Genomic DNA, 21,727 nt, shown 5'->3' with positions numbered 1-21,727 from the left:
GTGTCCCATCTCTATTCGCCTTTTTGGGTACAACCCATAAAGGTGAATTATATGGGCTATTACTTGGTACAATTATTTTTTGAGCTAGCATATCACGAATTTGCCGATCTACTTCCGATCGATGTATTACCGGATACCTATAAAGTTTACTGTACACTGGGATATCAGTTTTTGTTATTATTCTGTGTTGAATTTCTTTGGTAAAGGGCAAGCTTTCTCCTTCTTTGTAAAATATATCCTGATATTCATTTAAAAGTTTACTTAGTATATCCTTGTCTCTTATATTTAAGTGTTTAGCAAAAATATCATTGGAGGATTTATCTATTCTATCTTCACAAGTAAGTATTTCGAAGTTTACATTTTTTAAATATTCATTTTCTAAAATCTCTTCTTCTTTATTAAAATATATAGGTATAGTTGTTTCATCGGTTTTTAGTTTTCTATTTTGATAATCGATTATTGTATTTAAAAAAAGTAAAATATTGTTTCCTATAATACCATCGAAATATTTATGAAATAAGTATTCCAGAAAGCTCACACAAGTATTGGGTTTTTTAAATTCTTTAAATAAAGGTATAGAATATTGCTTACTCGTATAGACAGTTCTTCCCAAAACTTTTAATACGCGAATGATTGGCTTAACAGCATACTTAGGGTTACATACTTCAGGATTTATTATGCTATACTCCGCCCCTGTATCAATTATAAACCTAATCTTTCTAATACGCGTTTCAATCACTATATAGGGTAATTTCTTTTCCCGGGATGTTGAAAATTTTGAAAACTCTCGTTAACACTAAACTCCATTGGTTCAACTGATGTATTTTTATAATTTTGGTTACCATAAGGATTCCTATTTAAATCAATATAATTTGTTGTTTGAAAATTGTTTTCTGGTTGCCGGCCTGTTTGTCTGCTATACCTACCTATTACTAAGCATCAGCTGTGATGAAAAATTTTGACTATCGTTTGCATGACGCTGCTGGAATGTTGTATTGTTGTTGTAAGGTTGTCCACTGTTGTTCTTGCTAAAATTTTGCCCATTATATTTGTTATAGTAAGATTTACTGTCATTACTGTTGTAGTTTTGCCTGCTACTATTACTAAATTGTCTATCATTATTGTTGTTGAAATTTTGTCTAATACTATTTTTATTATTATTTTGTTGAAAATTTGAATGGCTGCATGTTATATGTGTAACATGATCACAATATTTTGTATTGTTATATTACAGATACCCATTGGATTTTATTATATCATACGCGTCTTTTAAATTTTTCGGATTCCTGCTCACAATAATGCTCCTAACAGGCTCCGGTAATCCATATTTGAAAGAATTGAGAGCAATTCTGCCATTACTTTCACAATTCATTTCAAAGGAATTGTTATTACTAAAATACAGAGAATTATTTAAGCGACATAATAAAGCATTTAGATTATTATAAAAATTTTCTATAGTTGAATCACACCGACAAGATCTTATTTTACCAATTAACTCATCAACAGATTTTTGTTCGCCGTGATTATCAACTAAAATTTTCTTTATTTCTGGCCAGGTATCTACATTGCCATTAATTAAAATTGATCTTCTTGCACTTCCAATTATTTTGTCCTTAATATTACCCATAAGCAAAATTTTAAACTCTATAGGGAATGATTCTAATATGGGTATCATTAAATCAATTCTTTGTACAAAACTTAAAAGAGCATCTGCATTTCCATCATAGCATGGTATACTACTTAAATTTGTAGACATAATCTTAAATTTAGTGTTCACATCTAAGTTATCCATTTTATATTTATACTTATTTTATATACGTTTGTCCCTTATTTATTTCCTTTTTTTAATCTTAGTTTTTTTTTTGTTTTGTTTTGTTTGTTCTTCACAAAAGTATATGTTTGTACGTATATTTATTTATACGAGTATGTACATATATATGTAGGTATGAACCTTTTAAATTTTTTTTTTTTTTGCTATAGCACAACTTACTTTATGGTATATCTGCGAATATGTACATATGTACATATATATGTAACACAGTTGATTTGAAAATCTATGTTGAATGACGCCTGTTGCTTGTTTTTTTTAACCACTGGTTTCGTTGAAATATGTACATATACATATATACTATATGTTCTCCGATGTTGTTGTTGCTGCTTTCTCGCTGTTTTGTTGGTTTTGGAGTTGTAGTTCGCTTTGTTATTTCCTTTAAGCGTAGGTTTTGTTGGTTGGAAAGAAGTTTTTTCACTTATCTAAAGGTGACCTGGTTCTAATTGGCTCGAGAGTAATTGTTGTTGCAAATTATTTACTTCTATCTGCTGCTATTCATTGGCATTATTTTAGTACACATTGACTTCCAGTCTCTCAGTTTGAATTTACTTCAAGGTGACCTTTAATTGACTTGAAGGTTATTTTAGCTTTGGAATTCAAAATATTTTATTTTTTTTTTTATTTTATATGAATTTCTCATTTTTGTCGAATTTCTTCACACTTTGTATTCGAGATTTCCTCGATTTCTTTTTTTTTATAAAACTGTTCCTTCAATTAATTTCGCGTTCAAACATTTTCTTCTCGAACTGTTGATTTATTTTTCTCAACTGGTTTTGTTGTTTTTATTTTGTTGTAAAAATGTTCTTTCCGAACAATTTTTTTCCTTGTTTTTAATCCGGTTTGTAAAAAGAATTTGTAAAAATGCCCTTTTCGAACTATTTTCCCATTTTCTTTTAAATTCTGAATTAATTTATAATTTTGCCGTGCCTTTCAGGCTTTTGACCGACTGCGCCAATAATGATCCGTTCCTTTTGACGGTAACTTTATTAATTAATTCAAATATTGCACAATCCTTACAACTAAGTAAACAAGGAAGAGCTTAAAACTAATGGTGGGAGAGAGTGCAAAATGTTGTTGTTGTTACGTAAGAAGAGATTGGCTTAGATAATGTTAAGGATCAGTTAATAAGGGAGCAAATTAAGAAACGTGAAGAAGAGATGTGAGAATATAAGTACGAGAGGTAAGGAGAGAATGAGTAAAGAAGTGTGTGTTGTTGGTAGTGGGAGCATTGGTATGTGACTATATTATTATTTTCATAATAAATGACGTAAGCAGCAACACAAGAATATCCAACATATTTTAGAAGAAAGCTAGCGGCCATCTGCAAGTTCGTCGTTGCGTAGAGTACCTCATGCACATTTGATTCACAGTATCACGCCGGCTTTGGTTTGGTTGTAAAACAAAATCATTTCTGGTTTTTTTATCAAAGTTCCAACGATAGTAAGGTTCCAAGAAAGAAGACTTTTAGGCAGGGGGCACGATGTAAAAAATCTGTCCATGCTAATGTTTCGGCGAGACCCCTTGTAAGCGGCGACAAGCTCTTTCTCAACCATGCTCTCCTTGATTCACCTCTCGAATATTACCTTGCTTGCCTATATAGAGAATCCCTTTCAGCGGATAAACATTACTTGCAGCGCACACCCAAAAATACTTTGACCGTACTTAGCAGGCTTTGATGGCATGTATTAAGTAAAAGAGTAAAATTCGTTCTTCCTCGATAAGGGAAAAGCTGCTCATCAATATTCAAGCGTTCCGTTGGTCTATACATCGTTGCTAGTTTTGCATTCAGCATGTTCAATACATTAGTGATTGGTTGCAGGTTTGTCTGTGTCTGCTCGTATACGGCGTGTAATATGATCATCAAAACGTATAAACCGTAAAAGAGATTGAAATCTTTTTCGTCCCATCGTTGCACGGTATAAAGGGAATGAGCTTTTCTTCCACATTTCTTCTACGTGGTCTGTGTTTGAGTTATTTGCACCCGCACATATCAAAATTCCAAAAAAAGAATACATTTCTGTTACCGTTACTTTTTTCCATATGCGCGGCTCCTTTTGAGGATTTTTGTTATTATAATCTTCATGCATAGCTTCTGCTTTTTTATTCGTGTAACGCATGATAATATCAACGATTTCGATTGACATTTTTTTATAAATGTATCGGCAATTGTTAACATTTCTATACTCCTATGTGGCCCAGCCCTCTGTCTGACGATATTTCTCGCAGCAGTTTGACGATTTGGTTGCGGAGTTTTATTCCAAACCGTTTTGTCTTTAGCGACAAATGTGGTACTGGTGCTGTATGAAACACCTGCAAAATTCATGTAAATAAGTCTTCGTATACACATTTCCGCCTATATATTTACTATATGCCGCCGTAGCCGAATGGGTTGGTGCGTGACTACCATTCGGAATTCACAGAGGGAACGTAGGCTCGAATCTCGGTGAAACACCAAAATTAAGAAAAAACATGTTTCTAAGAGCGGTCGCTTCTCGGCAGGCAATGGCAAACCTCCGAGTGTATTTCTGCCATGAAAAAGCTCCTCATAAAAATATTATATTACAATAAATATGCCGTTCGGAGTCGCCTTGAAACTGTAGGTCCCTCCATTTGCGGAACAACATCTAGATGCACACCACAAATAGGAGGAGGAGCTCGGCCAAACACTAAAAAGGGTGTTCGAGCCAATTATATATGTATATATATATGTATAATTTATTTACTATACTTCTTGAAATACACACTGTGAAGGAGAGGCTATCTAAATAATGGTCGGGTAAGTATAGTATTTTAGGCATAGAGTGTATCTTTGCGGTTTTGTATAGTCAAAAGCACTGCCTCTCTCGTCAGTTAGGATCTGTGTATGCACACTGGCGGAGTTTGGCTGCAGTGCAGTATATTAGCTGTGTGATCATAGGTAAATTCGCCTGTAATGTATTGTAACGTAGGCACGAACGGGCCGCGCCAGTGTGCTTACACCGATTCTATCTGACGAGAGAGAGAGAGTCTGTACCTGCTGCAAAACGAAGAGACACGTTGTGCTCTAGCCTTATAGTACTACACAATAAGAAAAAATAAAAATTACCATTGGGTGCGGCTGCTTCATCTTCGCTCCCCTCCTCAGCGTCACCTTCTCTTCCGGCGTCTTCTTCTTCTTTTTGTTGCTGTTTATGCGGTCTTTCCCGCTTGGAAACCACTCGTCGTTTTCACTGTCCGAAGGATCCGAACTATCGTCATCGTCCTCGTCTAGTAGCTGTCTCAAATACGCATATTTTTCAGCTTCACTGAATCTAAATAAAAAATTAATATATTATAAATATTTTTGATATCCTTTTTACATATGTACATATATTCTTTACATTAATATATTATAAATATTTTTGATATCCTTTTTACATATGTACATATATTCTTTACATTACCTCAAAAAATCCAATCTCGATAACTCCTCCATGGTTTTGCACTTATTGCAATTTTATTTGTTAATATATTTAGATAAAAATTGTCAAAAAGTATGCACAAATTTTCGAAAATACGTCACACAATATAATAGCATAAAAACATAAAATAAGCTTAGCTTTCAAGTTCAATCCACCTGGCCCTCACAAAAACGAGAAATTTAGGGTGCAGCTGCCTGCGTTTTATACCTGATATGGGAGTACGAAAGTTGCTATATAACTATAATATTGTTGATGTATTCAGTTAAAAATATGTTCTTACAACAAAAAATAATTCGAGTCGTCACTACCAAAGAATGAGTATGAGATGAAGCAATTACTTGTGTCAATCGAAACAAAATTTTGTGAACGAATGAAAGCCATGGATAGGGCTCAACACGCACGTGAAATGAGCGTAAATGAAACAAACAACAAAACCTTGCACAGTAGTTGAAAATTTCAAAGAGCAAACTGAAAAAGTATGTGAGGCACATGTAAATAATAAAAAGGTGGTAAAATATATGTGAAAAGCTAAAAAAAATTGGCAATAATAATCAGTTGATAGAACAACAAATTTTTCGTACAAATTTTGAAAGACAATGGGCCTTATGCATAATAAGTGAGCATTTGCTCGATTGGGGTCTGGTGAGATGTATCTCAAGTAGGTGAGTTCGATCAAACCGACCGAGCTCGTGCTCAATTTGGTATGCATAAAAATGAGATAGAGCAAATACCTTGAACTCGAGTTAGCTGAGATCAAACCGCTTATTTGATTAGTTGCAAAAATGAGTTCAGATAATGAAAGTGTAAGTGAAAATTTACATTTTGATGCTAATGAGAATTTATCAATTTTCATAGTTGGATACTTAAAAATAAATAAGACTTTATTAGAAAAAAGCCAACACCCCGGTGTAAAAAATAAAAAAACAGAAATAATTAGAAAACTTTGTGGCGAATATAAAGAAAAAACTGGTGTGGAAATAAGCGAAAAAAATGTAATGAAGAAAATTGCTAATATGAAGTGCCGAGTAAAGTCAAAAGGTGACAAAAATAAAACGGGAAACTAAAAAATTTATTTGAAAAAATGGGAACATGAACTATTTGAATTACTTTCTGCTGAATCGAATCCAGCTATCGGAAAAGTTACCGGCGTTAATGCTAATGAGATTTCCAGCAGCAACTTAGAGAGTGCAGTGGGCATTAATAATGACAGCTAAATGATAACGAATATGATATTCGGCCGGTAACTCTTCGTTAGGCTAAGGAGCATAGAGCTACAAAAGTTCCTTAGTTGAGCCGTTTTTGTTGTATTATTTCGTGATTAGCAAAAACAAAGTATAAGTACAAAAACTATTTGTTACATAAAGCTTTTAAATAAAACCCTAGGTATAGGAGTAAGAATAAGTTATAATTGAGAGTACTCTTAAAATAAAAAACAACTTTATTATTGTGGAACTGCATTAAGACGTAGGATTAACACCGCTAATATGATTGCTTAAATCTGATAACTTAATTTAATTACAGGCCAAACGAATTTTCGATGAGTATGAGACATAGGAAACAAAAAGTTTAAACTTTCAACAATTGCAAAAACTTCTTTTGTTGAAGCAAAATAAAGTTCTTTCATTGAAATTAAAAGTTTTAGAAGATCGGGTTGCAGAAAACGAGCTAAATTTGGACGAATATTAAAACATAAAATTCATTATACTTATTATTTTTACTGAATATCTGTTTTTTTTAACTAACACTAAAACTTAAAAGTAACATAACAACTACGATCTTGAAAATATATTTAAAACTAAGTTATTTATTAATTTTTTTCTTGTTTTTCACAGAGGGGTAATCGCTGCTTAGAAAAAACCTTTTTTCTACAATTTACTTTTAGATGTTGCTGGAGCCAGGGCTTGAACCCAGGCGCTGCTGAATGTAGTGCGCACGTCTAACCACTCAGCCACAGTGGCCAGTTTAAGATTAACTGTTAAAAATAAAAGGAATAACAAATACATGTATGTATGTATGTGCATCTGTAAAAATTTAATTTAATAAATTCGAAATTAACTGTCTTTTTCCCGCTTCCAAAACTCTAGAATTGGTTCGCACAGATTCGTCCCTTTCCGAATGCGGGGAGTCATTTGGTGTATAACTTCCATCAAAAATAAAATCGTCTTTTAAAAACTTTGCAATATTATGCAAAACCAAACAGCTCGCTATGATCATTGGCACCAATTCTGTTGCTACTCGCACCTTGTACTGCAAAACTGCAAACCGCTGTTTTACCTGACCGAAACACCGCTCGATGATGCATCCTTCTTTCTTAAATATTCTATTATAGTTTAGTTCTGCTTCTGCTTGCGGGTTTCGAAATGGAGTCATTAGCCAAGGAGAGAGAGCATTACCCTCATCTCCAAGGAGTAAGGCATTACTTTGAGCATTCCCTATGATCGTGTATATGGTGCTATTCCTTAGCACCCGAGGGTCATGAACCGAACCTGGCCAGGATACATCCAAGCTGGTGAACCATTCATTACCATCGCATGTTGCTTGCACATTTATCGAATGGAAGCCCTTTCTACATATGTACTCATCACTTTGCGAGGACGGTTTTTTTATTCTAATGTGCGTGCAGTCAATGACGCCAATTGCAAACGGAAAACGATTTTTTGCTTCCCATTGGTTTTGCGCAGCTCTGATTTCTTCATCTGTGGATGGAAATTGAATCCATTCATGAGCCATCCCGGATATAATCTGTGCCATTTCGCCAATCACTCTTGACACGATGGTTTGGTGAACTCCTACATCTTCCCCAATTCCATTTTGGAAGCCCGGATCGGCACAAAACCTTAAAAACATACACATCTTTTCCCTGTTGGGAGTCCCGCCACCCTTTCACTACTTTCACCAAGGAAATAGTTTGTCAGCCAGTCTACGTGCTCAAAATCAAGCCGGTACATTTTTTTATATTCACTTTGAATAGCGGTTTTTCTTGATTTATAAGTTTTTTTTGTCTAAGAGGAACAAAATATTCGGCCATCTTCATACTTGTAAACACGCGAGTCAACTAAAAGGCAGTCTCACCTTTTTGTGAGATCGATCTCAAAAAAGTGAGCAGTTTCTTGCTGTTATGCATACCAGGCATTTGGTGACTCGATCATGCCGCAGAAAAATGTTAATAAGTGGTACAAAGACTTCAAAGAGGGTCGAGAACGTGTTGATGACTTGGAGCGCTCCGGACGACCATCGACGTCAACAGATGACCAACACGTCAATAAAGTGAAGGAGTTAGTGCTCAAAAATCGTCGGTTGATTGTTAAAGACCTTACTGATATGATCGGAATATCAGAAGGATCTGTGAAAACCATTTTGAAAGACCATTTGGGCCTACGAAAAGTCAAATCTCGTTTGGTACCGAAAACTCCCAATTTCTTGGAAAAAAGTTGTCGCGTTGATGTGTGTGAAACAATGCTTTCAGACTTTCAGGACAAGCTCAAATGCATAATTACGGGAGATGAGACTTGGATTTATGCTTACGACCTTGAAACAACCGACCAATCAAGCGAATATCGTGCTAAAGGCGAGGCCAGACCGAAAAGAACACGTCAAAGTCGTTCAAAAATAAAAGTCATGATGACAGTTTTTTTCGATTTTCGTGGTGTGGTGCACTATGAATTCCTTCCACCTGGCCAAACTGTTAATAAGGAATATTATTTGAGCGTTATGCTTCGTTTACGTGAAGCAATTCGCCTAAAAAGACCAGAATTATGGGCCAGCAACTCTTGGTTTTTGCATCACGATAATGCACCGTCTCACACTGCACTCGTTCTTGGTGACAATTTTGCCAAAATTGGGAAAAAGGTTGGCATAAGTGTATTTCATCGAGAGGGGATTATTTTGAAGGGGATGAAATTGATTTACAAGAAAAAATAAAGATTTTTTATTTTACAACCATTTCACTTTACTTTTTGCCCACAGTATAAATGATATTGAAAATGTTTCAAAGCATCTGATGCAAATAGGTACATTACTAACACATTACGGTACTCTTATATATGCAGAAGGAAAAATGAAAGTGAATGCGAAGGCAAACTAATGTTATTATATAATATAATATTATAAGGCTCAAAGGTAATAAACTAAAATTAAACGAACAGAAACAAAAATGTAGGAAATTAATATGAGCAGTCAAATTGCTATTGAGAAGGTGGATCAAATGAACCTCCAATATATGTATATGTATGGAAAAAAAATTGGAAACGAGATTGGGTTTCTTAAAAGAATACGAAGTAAACCGACACAATAACTGCAATAAATATTTATGTTATTATTAAGCCACATTTTGAATACTGGTCAACCATACTTCGTAATACAGCTAAATAGATTACAAAAATTGAAAAATAAACGAATGAGATGCATATTAAAATGTACCATCTACACATCTGTCAAAAAAATGCATGAAATGGTTAAACATAATACAAAGACTTCAATATATAATACCTTAATGATGATATTCAAAATCAAAAGTAATAATGCGCCAACTAATGTGACGTGTGAAATCGGATTCCGGCGAGCACGAAAAAACAGGTACGACGAGGAATGTTATGTTGCCGCCGAAAGAAAAGATGCTGCTTATAGAGCCACGCTGCGATCGGGCGCAACGCGAGCCATGTGAGATCGATACAGAAAGCTAAGAAAGGAAGAGAGACGTATTATCCGAAAGAAGAAACGAGAGGCCGAAATACGTGAGTGCGAGGAGCTTGAGATGCTGGCCAATAGGAACAATGCCCGAAAATTATACCAGAAAGTTCGGCAGCTTACAGAAAGTGACATCCACGGCATTCTTAAATTATGGAGGGAACACTTCTCGAACTTATTAAATAGTGACAGCTGCGCATGTCACAGAGAATATGAAGATCCCGATTCCCCAATCGTTGACGACGGTATTGTCGTTCCGCTACCCGACCATGACGAGGTGAGAATAGCGATAACGCGTCTCAAGAACAACAAAGCCGCGGGCGCAGACGGACTGCCGGCTGAGCTATTCAAACATGGCGGCGAGGAGCTGGAAAGGTGCATGCATCGGCTTCTATGCAAAACAAGGTCGGATGAAAGCATGCCTGCCGATTGGAATTTAAGTGTGCTCTGCCCAATCCATAAGAAGGGCGATCCTGCAGTCTGTGCCAATAACCGCGGGATTAGTCTTCTAATTATCGCCTATAAGGTTCTAGCGAGCGTATTGTGTTAAAGGCTGAAGCCCACCGACAACGAACTGATTGGGCCTTAACAGTGTGGCTTTAGAACTGGAAAGTCTACCATCGACCAAATATTCACAATACGCCAAATCTTGGAAAAGATCCATGAAAGAAGAATCGACACACACCATCTTTTCGTCGACTTCAAAACTGCATTCGACAGTACGGAAAGGAGTTACCTGTATGCCGCGATGTCTGAATTTGGTATTCTCGCAAAACTAATACGGCTATGCAAGATAACGTTGCTCAACACCAACAGCGCCGTCAGAATTGGGAAGGACCTCTCCGAGCCGTTTGATACCAAACGAGGTTTCAGACAGGGTGACTACCTGTCGTGTGACTTCTATAACCTGATGTTGGAGAGCATCGTACGAGCCGCAGAACTTAATCGCTCAGGCACAATTTTTTATAAGAGCGTACAATTATTGGCGTATGCCGATGACATCGACATCCTCGGCCTTAACAACAGCGTGTTAGTTGTGCCTTCTCCAAACTGGATAAAGAGGCATAACGAATGGGTCTGGTGGTGAACGAGGACAAAACGAAGTACCTCCTGTCATTAAACAAACAGGCGTATCGGCACCCACGTCACTGTTGACAGCAATAATTTCGAGGTTGTAAAAGACTTCGTTTATTTAGGAACCAGCATTGACACCGATAACAATGTCAGCCTTGAAATCCAATGTAGAATCTCTCTTGCCAACAAGTGCTACTTTGGACTAAGTAGGCAATTGAGTAGTAAAGTCCTCTCCCGACGAACTAAACTAACACTCTACAAGACTCTCATCATGCCCGTCCTAACGTATGGCGCAGAAGAGTGGACGATGACAACATCCGATGAAGCGACGCTAGGAGTGTTTGAGAGAAAGATTCTGTGCAAAATTTTTGGGCGTTTGTATGTTGGCAGCGGCGAATATCGCAGGCGGTGGAACGATGAGCTGTATGAGCTTTACGACGACATAGACATAACTGGTGGTAGTAGAGGAAGAGGAAGACCTCCTGTGCGTTGGAAAGATGAGGTGGAGAAGAACTTGGCTTCACTTGGTGTGTCCAATTGGCGCCGGTTAGCACGAGAAAGAAACGACTGGCGCGCTTTGTTAAACTCGGCCAAAATCGCGTAACCGGTTATCGTTAAGAAAAAGAAGAACTCTTGTTAGTGCAAAAGCTGAATATGTAAAGGATGCACAAAAAAAGCACTGTTACGCCAAATGGCGGTTTTTAATATAACAATACGTAATACATATTTACTCTTACATACATTCTCGTATAGGGCGTTAGTTAAGTTTAGGTTAAGAAATACTATAAACATGAAGTAGAAAATAAAGAAATCACTTGTATAGTGTAACCGAGCGCTTTTCGTATTCTCAGTAAACGAAAGTAGTAACAGGCAGTTGTTGTTTCGTGCACTCCTCAAAAAGAGGCAAAAATAATAAGATTAATTTTCTTAAAAAGTATTAGGAATTTTCATGACGCCCGAGCAGGGGCCTAGTGCGTTTAAATTTAGAAAATATATATAAAATAATAAACATAAAATTAATGAATAATCAGTTTGTACTAAAAACTAAATTTTTGAGCATAAGCAAACGGAAACTATTTCGAAATGCATAAAATCAATACAATACAATACAAAAAACATTAAACATATAAAAAAAACAATATATAATATAAGTGTTAAGTAATAGTGCAACACCAATTGCCTTGTAAAGTGTAACCGAGCGCTTTTCGTATTCTCAGTAAACGAAAGTAGTAACAGGCAGTTGTAGTTTTGTGCACTCCCCAAAAAGGGGTAAAAATAATAAAATCAGTTTTCTTAAAAAATATTAAGAATTTTCATGACGCCCGAGCAGGGGGGTAGTGCGTTTAAATTTAGAAAATATATATAAAATAATAAACAGTTTGTGCTAAAAACTAAATTTTTGAGCATAAGCAAACGGAAATTATTTCGAAATGCAAAAAATCAAATAACAATACAAAAAACATTAAGCATATAAAAAAACAATATATAAGTGTTAAGTAATAGTGCAAAAGCAATTGCCTTTTCTTTCTTTCAAGTCCGTTTTCGCATCGGGTGCAATGGCAAACAAACGAACATATAAATAAATAAAATAACATACTGTAGTATATATATAACATTCGAAAACGAAAAATAAAAGCAATGCACATACACAAGTACAAATGAGGAGCGATAACTACTGAGGATACAGTGTGGTGTGTTAAAAACATTAAATTAATAAAATAGTGACAGTGAAAAACATAACATAAATATGTTAAGTAAATAAACAACAAGCTAAAATACATAGTGCTGGTGGTTCCAACCGTACGGTATATATAAAGGGCCACAGTGCTACATACTAGTTTTTGCCCAATTAGAAGAAAAATTTAAAACTTTTAAAAGCCCTTTAAAAAAAGTGCGCGTAGCGTAGTACACATAACAGAAGAGAAACTTTCAAGGCAGACAAAGAAAGAGGGAGAGACCCGAGAGAGAATGAGAGAGAGAGAAAGTATATATATCTAACAAAATTCACAACATTTGCAGAGAATACAAATAGACAAAATTTACAAAAATAATACACATGGTATATCAACTGCCAACGCGTACTGCCACAGCACGCACAATACGATCTACAATAACTATAAGTTACTCTCTCTCGTTCCGATGTATTAGTGTGGCGTTAAAGCCGTGCGCACATATAGCGTCTAACACTATAACGTGCATAGACAAGGCACGTGCATGCGCAATACTGACGCGCATCCGCTGCTTCAGATAGTGTTCCGTATGAAGAACCCACTTTGAGAGCGCTGGTGCGTTGCACGGATTGCAGAGTTTTCCGCCAGCATTGCACTTTTAGCGAATCTGCTCATATTTCGCATCCGTATAAGAGAATCAAGTTCGTCGTGTCCATTAAAAGCTTTCGCTTATTCTGCGTTGGACCTCCAAGATTTGCCATTACCTTACTTAATATACATTATGTGCGCCCAGTAAGTTAGCCTTGTGTCTGATTGCACTCCTAGGTATTTGACCACTCTTTTTGTCGATAAAGTGACATCAAGTACTTGAATATTAACTTCGAATGGGATACGCCTGTTGGTTAGAAGGATGAGCTCTAATTTCTCTGTGGCCAGCTTTAATCCATGGTCCTCTAGCCATGTCTGAACTCGGATCATCACCTGATTTAACTTCCTTTTGGCATCGTCAGTGCTTCGAGCGATTATTACAACTGCAATGACATCTGCGTATCCCACTTAATGCACTTAATGCACATCCCCAGGCATCTCTATTCGAAGGATTCCATTGTAGCTTATATTTCAAAGTTTAGGTCCAAGTATTGATCCCTTGGGCGCACCTGCCGTTATTTGTGAAGTCTTACACCCTTCTCGCGTTTCGTATAAGAGCACGCGATTGCTTAGATAGCTACGAATAATCTTCAATAGAATAATCTTCAATATATTATTCGGGATCTTGAATTTTACTTCAATTACGTCGTCCCAACTTAAACTGCTGAAAGTATTTTTAATATCGTTTGGAGTATCGATTACCTGCCTGGACATGTTCTACGCTAGCTATTACAAGTTGGATGGCTTCTAAGATAGATCTGCCACTTCTAAAACCATGCTGCCCGTCAGACAGGCCGCCACTGTTCTCTACGGCTTCGCTAAGCCTATGCTTTATCAGTTTCTCAAAGAGTTTTCCTACGCTATCCAGCATAGATAGCGGTCTTTAAGCGGACGCAAATGTTGGGTCTCCCTTTCCCTTACTGATTAGTACTAGTTTTTGTTTTTTCCATATTTCTGGAAAAATCCCTTTTTTTCCGCATGCGTTGTACATGTTTAGCAGCAAAAGAGGGCGTTCGATTGCCAATAGTTTCAATATTTCTGCAACTATGCCATCAGGTCCGGCGCTTTATTGCATTTCATTGCATTTGCAGCATCCATAAGTTCTTCTTCTGTGAATGGGGCAGGTTCCTTTGCTTCATACTCGAGTTCTTCCCTCGCACAGTGTGTTTGGAAGAGGTATCAACTACATCTGTTGATTCATCCAGTTGCAGTGAAAAATAAATACAGTTATCTAAGTCACTTCTTAACTGTAAAAAAATATAATTGCTCATTACTTCTACTCGCCTCATCACTGTATTAGCAGAAAGTTGCATAGATTTTATAGCAGACACTATTTCGTCTTTATTTCTAAAGTTGGCGAATAAAGAATCTGCAGCTTAAAAAAATGCTTGTTTTATGATTTCCCCGTCTTCATAAGGCTTTTTCTTTTGTGCAATTTTCTGGGAAACACGATAAGATGCTTCAGTTGCACCCTTATTTTTGTCGATTGTTTTCAAAAATTTTGACTGTTGTCCAATGAACTGGATTTTTGAATGTTTCAGTTTTTCTTTTCTGGTGGCAGAATTTAACGGGAATGTCTTCTCAAAATTCGAATGTACAGTTTTATGATGCCTCTCAATATTTCCTTTTTTAGGAACTGACGCAGATGTATTACATAACAAACAAACACTTTTGCCTTTAACTTCTGTGGAGAAGTATTGTTCTTCTATGTCTTCGCCTTCTTACTGTTTGCCATAATGTTTCGGCCTCTAACCCAACCGCTGCACGCAGAACGTTGATAATGCCGTTCAGTATTAAACTGAGCGCAATGTCGACGTGCATTGCATATATATAAAGCCAAAAAATTCTCGAACACGTTAATCGGTTCCAGCCGATCCTAGAACGGAGACGCGACTTCGCGTCGTGTTTTTCGGCGCGAAATCGCTTACCGCAGTGTTGCCGCTGTTTATCTATTTATTATGAAAATTTCTGAAATTTGCTAATACTGGTATGATTTTCAGACTTTTGGATTTTTTGCAACATGAGCAGCGCGAGCTACCAGAATTGCCTTTGCGAGCTACCGGTAGCTCGCGATCGACGGGTTGGCGACCACTGCTCTAAACTAACTGTCTTCAATACTTTCCAGTTTCTGGGTGAATTCATCTATATTGTCGTGTAAGGTAACAGCTTATCATTGTGAATTGGCTATTTTGAACGTAGACGCAACCATCGCCTGATCCTTTCGCGGTTATTACGAAATTTGTGCCCCTAGGCAGCCAGATGGCGGCAGTTCCCGACTCGTTTTCGATCCATGCGTTCTCAGATTGAGCATATGGTTCGCTTATCTATACTGCTTGAACTCCTTTTTCTAAGACCATCTGCTCCATTAGCAGGTCTGCATTTCTACTCCTGTGCATGTTTGCTTGGAGTATAATTATGTTTTGGCATGTTCTTTTGTCATCGGGCATTTGCACGAGCCTGGCATATGCTTTGTCTCGCTGCGATTGGTATCAGTGCATAGGCAGCACTTGGGCTCTTTGGTGCAGTCTTTCATTTTGTGCCCAGCTTCGCCGCATCGGTTACATATACCTATTCCGCTTCTGTCTGGTCCTTTGCAGTTTGTTGAAGGTGTTCAACACCAAAGTATCGGTAGCACCGCTTCAGAGATGTGCTAACTCTCATCCTTGCAGTAACCCATCCGATTTTGATATTGTTTTGCTTGAACAGCTTTTCTGCGCTTTCAATAGTGAGAGTACCATAAGCCCGTACTTATTGGCGTTGATTAGGTTTTGTGATCCTAACATCGATGTTTTCGTTAGTGCCGGCTAGCATTTTTCTCACAACAACATCAACTTCCTTCTTCTCCATGACGGCATCCAAGTCTCTGATCTCTACAGTTGAAGCTGGTCTGAGGGTTGTAATGGAACCGATAGCTTTTACGGTTTCCTCTTATTGTTTCAAAAACTAAGGGTTAACTTTTTTCCCCTTTTCTAATTCAAGTAAAAGAGCGCCAGTTTTGATTCTTCTTGTGCCTTTCATCGTTGTGGATTCGTCTGTCTCGGATGTTTTTGAGGATTTCAGCATAGCTGTGGCCCTCTACCGGCTTTACCAACACAGCTTTTGGTTTTTGGTATTCGCTCATTCTTCTTTTGATTTTCCTTAGCCTTCCGTGCTCCATCGTTCTGTGCTCGATCGTTTTCTTTTGTCACGGTATTGGGCCTAGATTTTTGCCGGTTTACCATTTGCCATTTCTCAGGTACTCCAACTCTTAGTTTCTTCGAAGAGTCGGGTGCGGCAGGACTTGGTGCATTTCTTTTTGCGGTTGAAGGAGTACTCTCCTGGACAACACCTATTTTCCTAGCTATTGCGAGGGTGTCATCTCCGATTTCTTTCATTGATGTGTTCGAGAAGAGACGCCCTTTGCCGGTTTTCTCAGCTCGAATCCAACCTCTTCTGCAGTTTTTCATTACGTCGAATAGTTAATCTAGCCTTGAGACTCCAGTCTTTATTTCTGTGGATGTATTCCTACTCTTCAATAGAACTGCTTTCATTTTCCTTAGCAGCAATATTAAATAATATAAACAACTTTTTTCGAACAATAAGTTCAATTGCAGACGCTGCTTGTCGAGGTCGAAGAAATACTCAACTCACGACCCCTGGTACCACTGAGTCAGGACTCCAACGATGGAAAGGCCCTAACACCAGCGCTCCTACTAATAAGGTGCCCCCTTCTAGCGCTGTCACCAGCACTTTACTTTAATGTATCGTTAATATACGTATTATTATCTGATATGAATTTTTTAATTTAACTGTAACTTTAAATTTCCAGTTTGCTGTTTAATTTACTGCGGAATTTCATAGTAACAGTACATATGTACATTCATAATCTATACTTCTATACTAATATTATAAAGAGGAAAACTTTGTTTGTTTGTTTGTTACGAATAGGCTCAAAAACTACTGGACCGATTTTAAAAATTCTTTCACCATTCGAAAGCCACATCATCCACGAGTAACATGGATCATATTTTATTTTGGAAATAGGGCTCGAGATATAGGTCAAAACGTGGACCCGGGTAACCTTCGGATGTGTATGTACAATATGGGTATCAAATGGAAGCTGTTGGTGAATGCTTTAGTCCAGAGTATCTTTCATGCCGCTCCGTGACTAGGGTCTCGAGATAGAGACCAAAACGTGGACCCTAGAATGTGTTTGTACAATATGGAGATCAAATTGAAGCTGTTGGTGAATGCTTTAGTACAGAGTATTTTTCATGCCGCTCCGTGACTGGGGTCTCGAGATATAGGTCAAAACGTGGACCCGGGTAACCTTTGGTTGTGTATGTACAATATGGGTATCAAATGAAAGCTGTTGATAAGTGCTTTAATACGGGGTAATTTTCATACCTATTGATGACTAGGGTCTGGAAATATATGCCAAAACGTGGACCCGCCGTGTCTTTGAACCGAATTAAACCAAACTTACACACATTGTTAAGGAGGTATTGAAGATGGTTTCCGTATAGTATGGATACCTATTGGTTGATAGGGTCTCGCGATATAGGTCAAAACGTGGACCCGGGTAACCTTCGGATGTGTATGTACAATATGGGTATCAAAGGGAAGCTGTTGGTGAATGCTTTAGTTCAGAGTATTTCCATCCGCTCTGTGACTAGGGTCTCGAGATAGAGACCAAAACGTGGACCCTAGAATGTGTTTGTACAATATGGATATCAAATGAAAGCTGTTGATAAGTGCTTTAATACGGGATAATTTTCATACCTATTGATGACTAGGGTCTCGAAATATATGCCAAAACGTGGACCCGCCGTGACTTTGCACCGAATTAAACCAAACTTACACACATTGTTAAGTAGGTATTGAAGATGGTTTCCGTATAGTATGGATACCTATTGGTAAATAGGGTCTCGAGATATAGGTCAAAACGTGGACCCGGGTAACCTTCGGACGTGTATGTACAATATGGGTATCAAATGAAAGCTGTTGATAAGTGCTTTAATACGGGGTAATTTTCATACCTATTGATGACTAGGGTCTGGAAATATATGCCAAAACGTGGACCCGCCGTGTCTTTGAACCGAATTAAACCAAACTTACACACATTGTTAAGGAGGTATTGAAGATGGTTTCCGTATAGTATGGATACCTATTGGTTGATAGGGTCTCGAGATATAGGTCAAAACGTGGACCCGGGTAACCTTCGGATGTGTATGTACAATATGGGTATCAAAGGGAAGCTGTTGGTGAATGCTTTAGTTCAGAGTATTTCCATCCGCTCTGTGACTAGGGTCTCGAGATAGAGACCAAAACGTGGACCCTAGAATGTGTTTGTACAATATGGATATTAAATGAAAGCTGTTGATAAGTGCTTTAATACGGGGTAATTTTCATACCTATTGATGACTAGGGTTTCGAAATATATGCCAAAACGTGGACCCGCCGTGTCTTTGCACCGAATTAAACCAAACTTACGCACATTGTTAAGTAAGTATTGAAAATGGGTTTCGTAAAGTTTGGTTGTAATTCGGAGCACTGGCAACGGGTACAGCGTTCTTTTGAGCCAGCCATAATGTCGCTTACTTTTTTAAAGCTTGGGGCGGAACTGAACTGTCAAATTGACAGTGTGAGTTACAATGTGTCAATATTTCTTTCTGATTTGGATGCCATAAGGAAAAAGCGTAAGTGCAACATGTAGAAATTGTTTGTGAATTTTTTTGGAGTGGATTTTGGAACAGTGAATAATTTCTTACGAAATTTGAGAATTTAATGTGAAATCCGAATGAAATTATGTGTTCGTGGAAAAAACAATTTTTTTCGTTTGTTTTTTTTTGAAAAATATAAATGGATAATGGTTGAAAAAGCTCCAATGCTTAATAAAACATATAAATTGAAACGAAAAATTCATGGATGATCAGGAAAAAGACGGTTGTTTCTTAGTTATTCATTTGCGTTGATTTGAAATTTAAAAACAATCTTCTTTTTTCCTGATTTTCAATTTGTATTTTATATTTACTCAAAAACAAATAGAAAAACAAAAAATATTGTTTATGCCAAAGCGATTGAATAAAGAATAAAGAAATAAATAATATGAAAACCATATATTTTCTGTTCTAAACCATATCTATTCTATTTTAGTGTGCCCAGCGAAGGGGGCGGGGTTTGCTAGTATAACATAAAATAACATTGCATTTTAAAATACATAATACGTATTTACTCTTACATACATACTCTTATAGGCCGTTAGTTAAGTTTAGGCTAAGAAATACTATATAAACATAAAGTAGAAAATAAATAAATCACTTGTAAAGTATGATATAACCCAACGCGCTACGTATTCTCAGTATATGAAAATAGTAACAGCCAGTTGTTGTTTCGCGCACTCCCCAAAAAAGTGACAGAAATAATAAAATCATTTTTCATAAAGAAGCTTAAAAATTTTGAAGCACCCTAGACAATCGATCGAATTCAGAATAAAATTCAAGGGTAGCGCAGCGGCACAAAACTCCCTCTTTTATAAGGGATTTCAGCTGTTTAATACCCATCCAGAGAATATAAAGAATGAGCATAATAGAAATATACTCACATGAACTTTCGTTGACCATATTAAATTCTTCAGAATAATACTATCCAATCTGTATAAACATTTAGGTTAAAATTGTAATAGAATTAAGGATACAAGTAAAATGAGTATAAAAAATACTAATAAAAACTAATTAATTCATAACTATTAATAACACAGGCCAACAACCAAAAAACTTTTTCGATAATTTTAACTAAGGTTTTAAGGTTTTTTTATGCTGAAAACGAATATGACCTTGAAAATGCTCCAGCACGTCAGGATTTTTGGCAATTTGAGGTTAAAAAGTCAAAAAAATGCAGATTTTGACCATTTTTTTAATTTTTTTTTGGGCAAGGTAAAGTTTTTTTTTAATTTTCCACAACGGCATCGCAAAGAACTAGTCTTCAGCTTTAAAATCCATTTTTTTAAATATTTTTACGATTAATATAAAAAAATACGAAAGCACTTTTCGGCTCAAAATTAAAATATGTCTATTATTTCGAACCAATTTTATATCTGACATGCAAGTATCATATAATCGAAAAATTACAAAGAAAATGCATTCATTTTGTTCTTCATAATTTGAACCACTTCGATATTTTAGTACACACTCCAAACATATTAGTCGGAAATCACTGGAAATATTTTAATAAGAATGTGCTGTGTTTAATGCTCGCCTAATCTCTTGTGACAGTGATGCCCTAATCTTGTTGAGCAGATAGCTTTATAAGTTCTTCACTGAGCTTTACGTTTCCTTCCTCCGTGTTTTGCTAATGCTTCCAAAGCGAACTTCTTTTCCCCTAATAGATATAAGAGATTTAAAGTGCCTCAAAGATATTAGATATTGATTTTTTATCTTCAAGATTTATAAAGGGTGATCAGAATGGAGGTACTTTTTCCAATATCCATTGACATTTCGTAATGGAAAAACTTACGCCTCAGCCCCGTTTACAAATCGTAAAATTTTATTACGAAAATCGACGCTCTGTGAAAAGTGTTCATCGAGCGCCCAGGCAAACTTATACTCAGCGATGAGGTAAATTTTTGCCGTAATGGCTACGTCAATAAGCATAGTTGCCATGTTTGGGCTGAAGAGTAAATCGAAAACATTCAAGAACAGCCATTACATCTATAGCAATTAAACACTGGTGCGGCCTATGGGCTGGAGGAATTACACTAGTTTACGAATTTTCACTTTCAAACATGGTCCTCGACCAAAAAGCGTTTTTTAGACTAATTTGAGGTCGCTGAAACCAAAAATGAATTTTATTTCTTTTTCAAAGAACAGTTTCCGAGATATTTCTAAAAAACCTGTTTTTTGGGCAATAGTGCAGTTATTACCTAAACTTCGAAAAGCACACATATAATCTACATGGCAGTATATAATTCGTGTCAATGGAAGTCGTAGTTTTCACAAAACAGCTGTTGAAAGTTAAAAAAAGGCATTTTTGACGTTTTTTACTAAATTATCAAAGTTTATTAACTTTTTTGTGGAAACAAATTTTTTTTTACATCGACTGAAAGACAATTTTGTCACCTACATTTTAAGCCTAAGTTTGTCTAAATCGACGAAAAATTGTAGAAGTTATGACCCATAAAGTCAACACGTGCGATTTTGCAGCGTTTGACTTGGCTATGTTTGAGGTTAAAAATACGCTTTTACTCTCAAACTTCTTCTTTTATGTTGTACGGAATCTTCACGAAGTTGCATTCAGCACTAGTCGCTCATCATTCCTTGATCTCAAAAGACCTCATAACGCTTTTCACTCGTAGCAATATCTTGATGAAATCGCTTGCCTTGTTCATCACTTTCAGCGCC

The 21,727-nt window shown here is 36.7% G+C and overlaps 1 protein-coding gene across 1 annotated transcript; it reads right to left on the bottom strand.

Moving 5' to 3' along the window:
* Nucleotides 1–754: 754 nt before the first annotated feature.
* LOC129251331 (uncharacterized) lies at nucleotides 755–2,080 on the bottom strand. Its single transcript, XM_054890695.1, has one exon. It carries the CDS (start codon nucleotides 1,790–1,792, stop codon nucleotides 1,229–1,231), a length of 564 nt encoding a protein of 187 aa, XP_054746670.1. The 5' UTR covers nucleotides 1,793–2,080; the 3' UTR covers nucleotides 755–1,228.
* Nucleotides 2,081–21,727: the final 19,647 nt, after the last annotated feature.

Source organism: Anastrepha obliqua, unplaced genomic scaffold (assembly GCF_027943255.1).
Source record: "Anastrepha obliqua isolate idAnaObli1 unplaced genomic scaffold, idAnaObli1_1.0 ptg000012l, whole genome shotgun sequence".
NCBI classification, from domain to species: domain Eukaryota; kingdom Metazoa; phylum Arthropoda; class Insecta; order Diptera; family Tephritidae; genus Anastrepha; species Anastrepha obliqua.
This window is presented reverse-complemented; position numbering and strand designations above follow the sequence as displayed.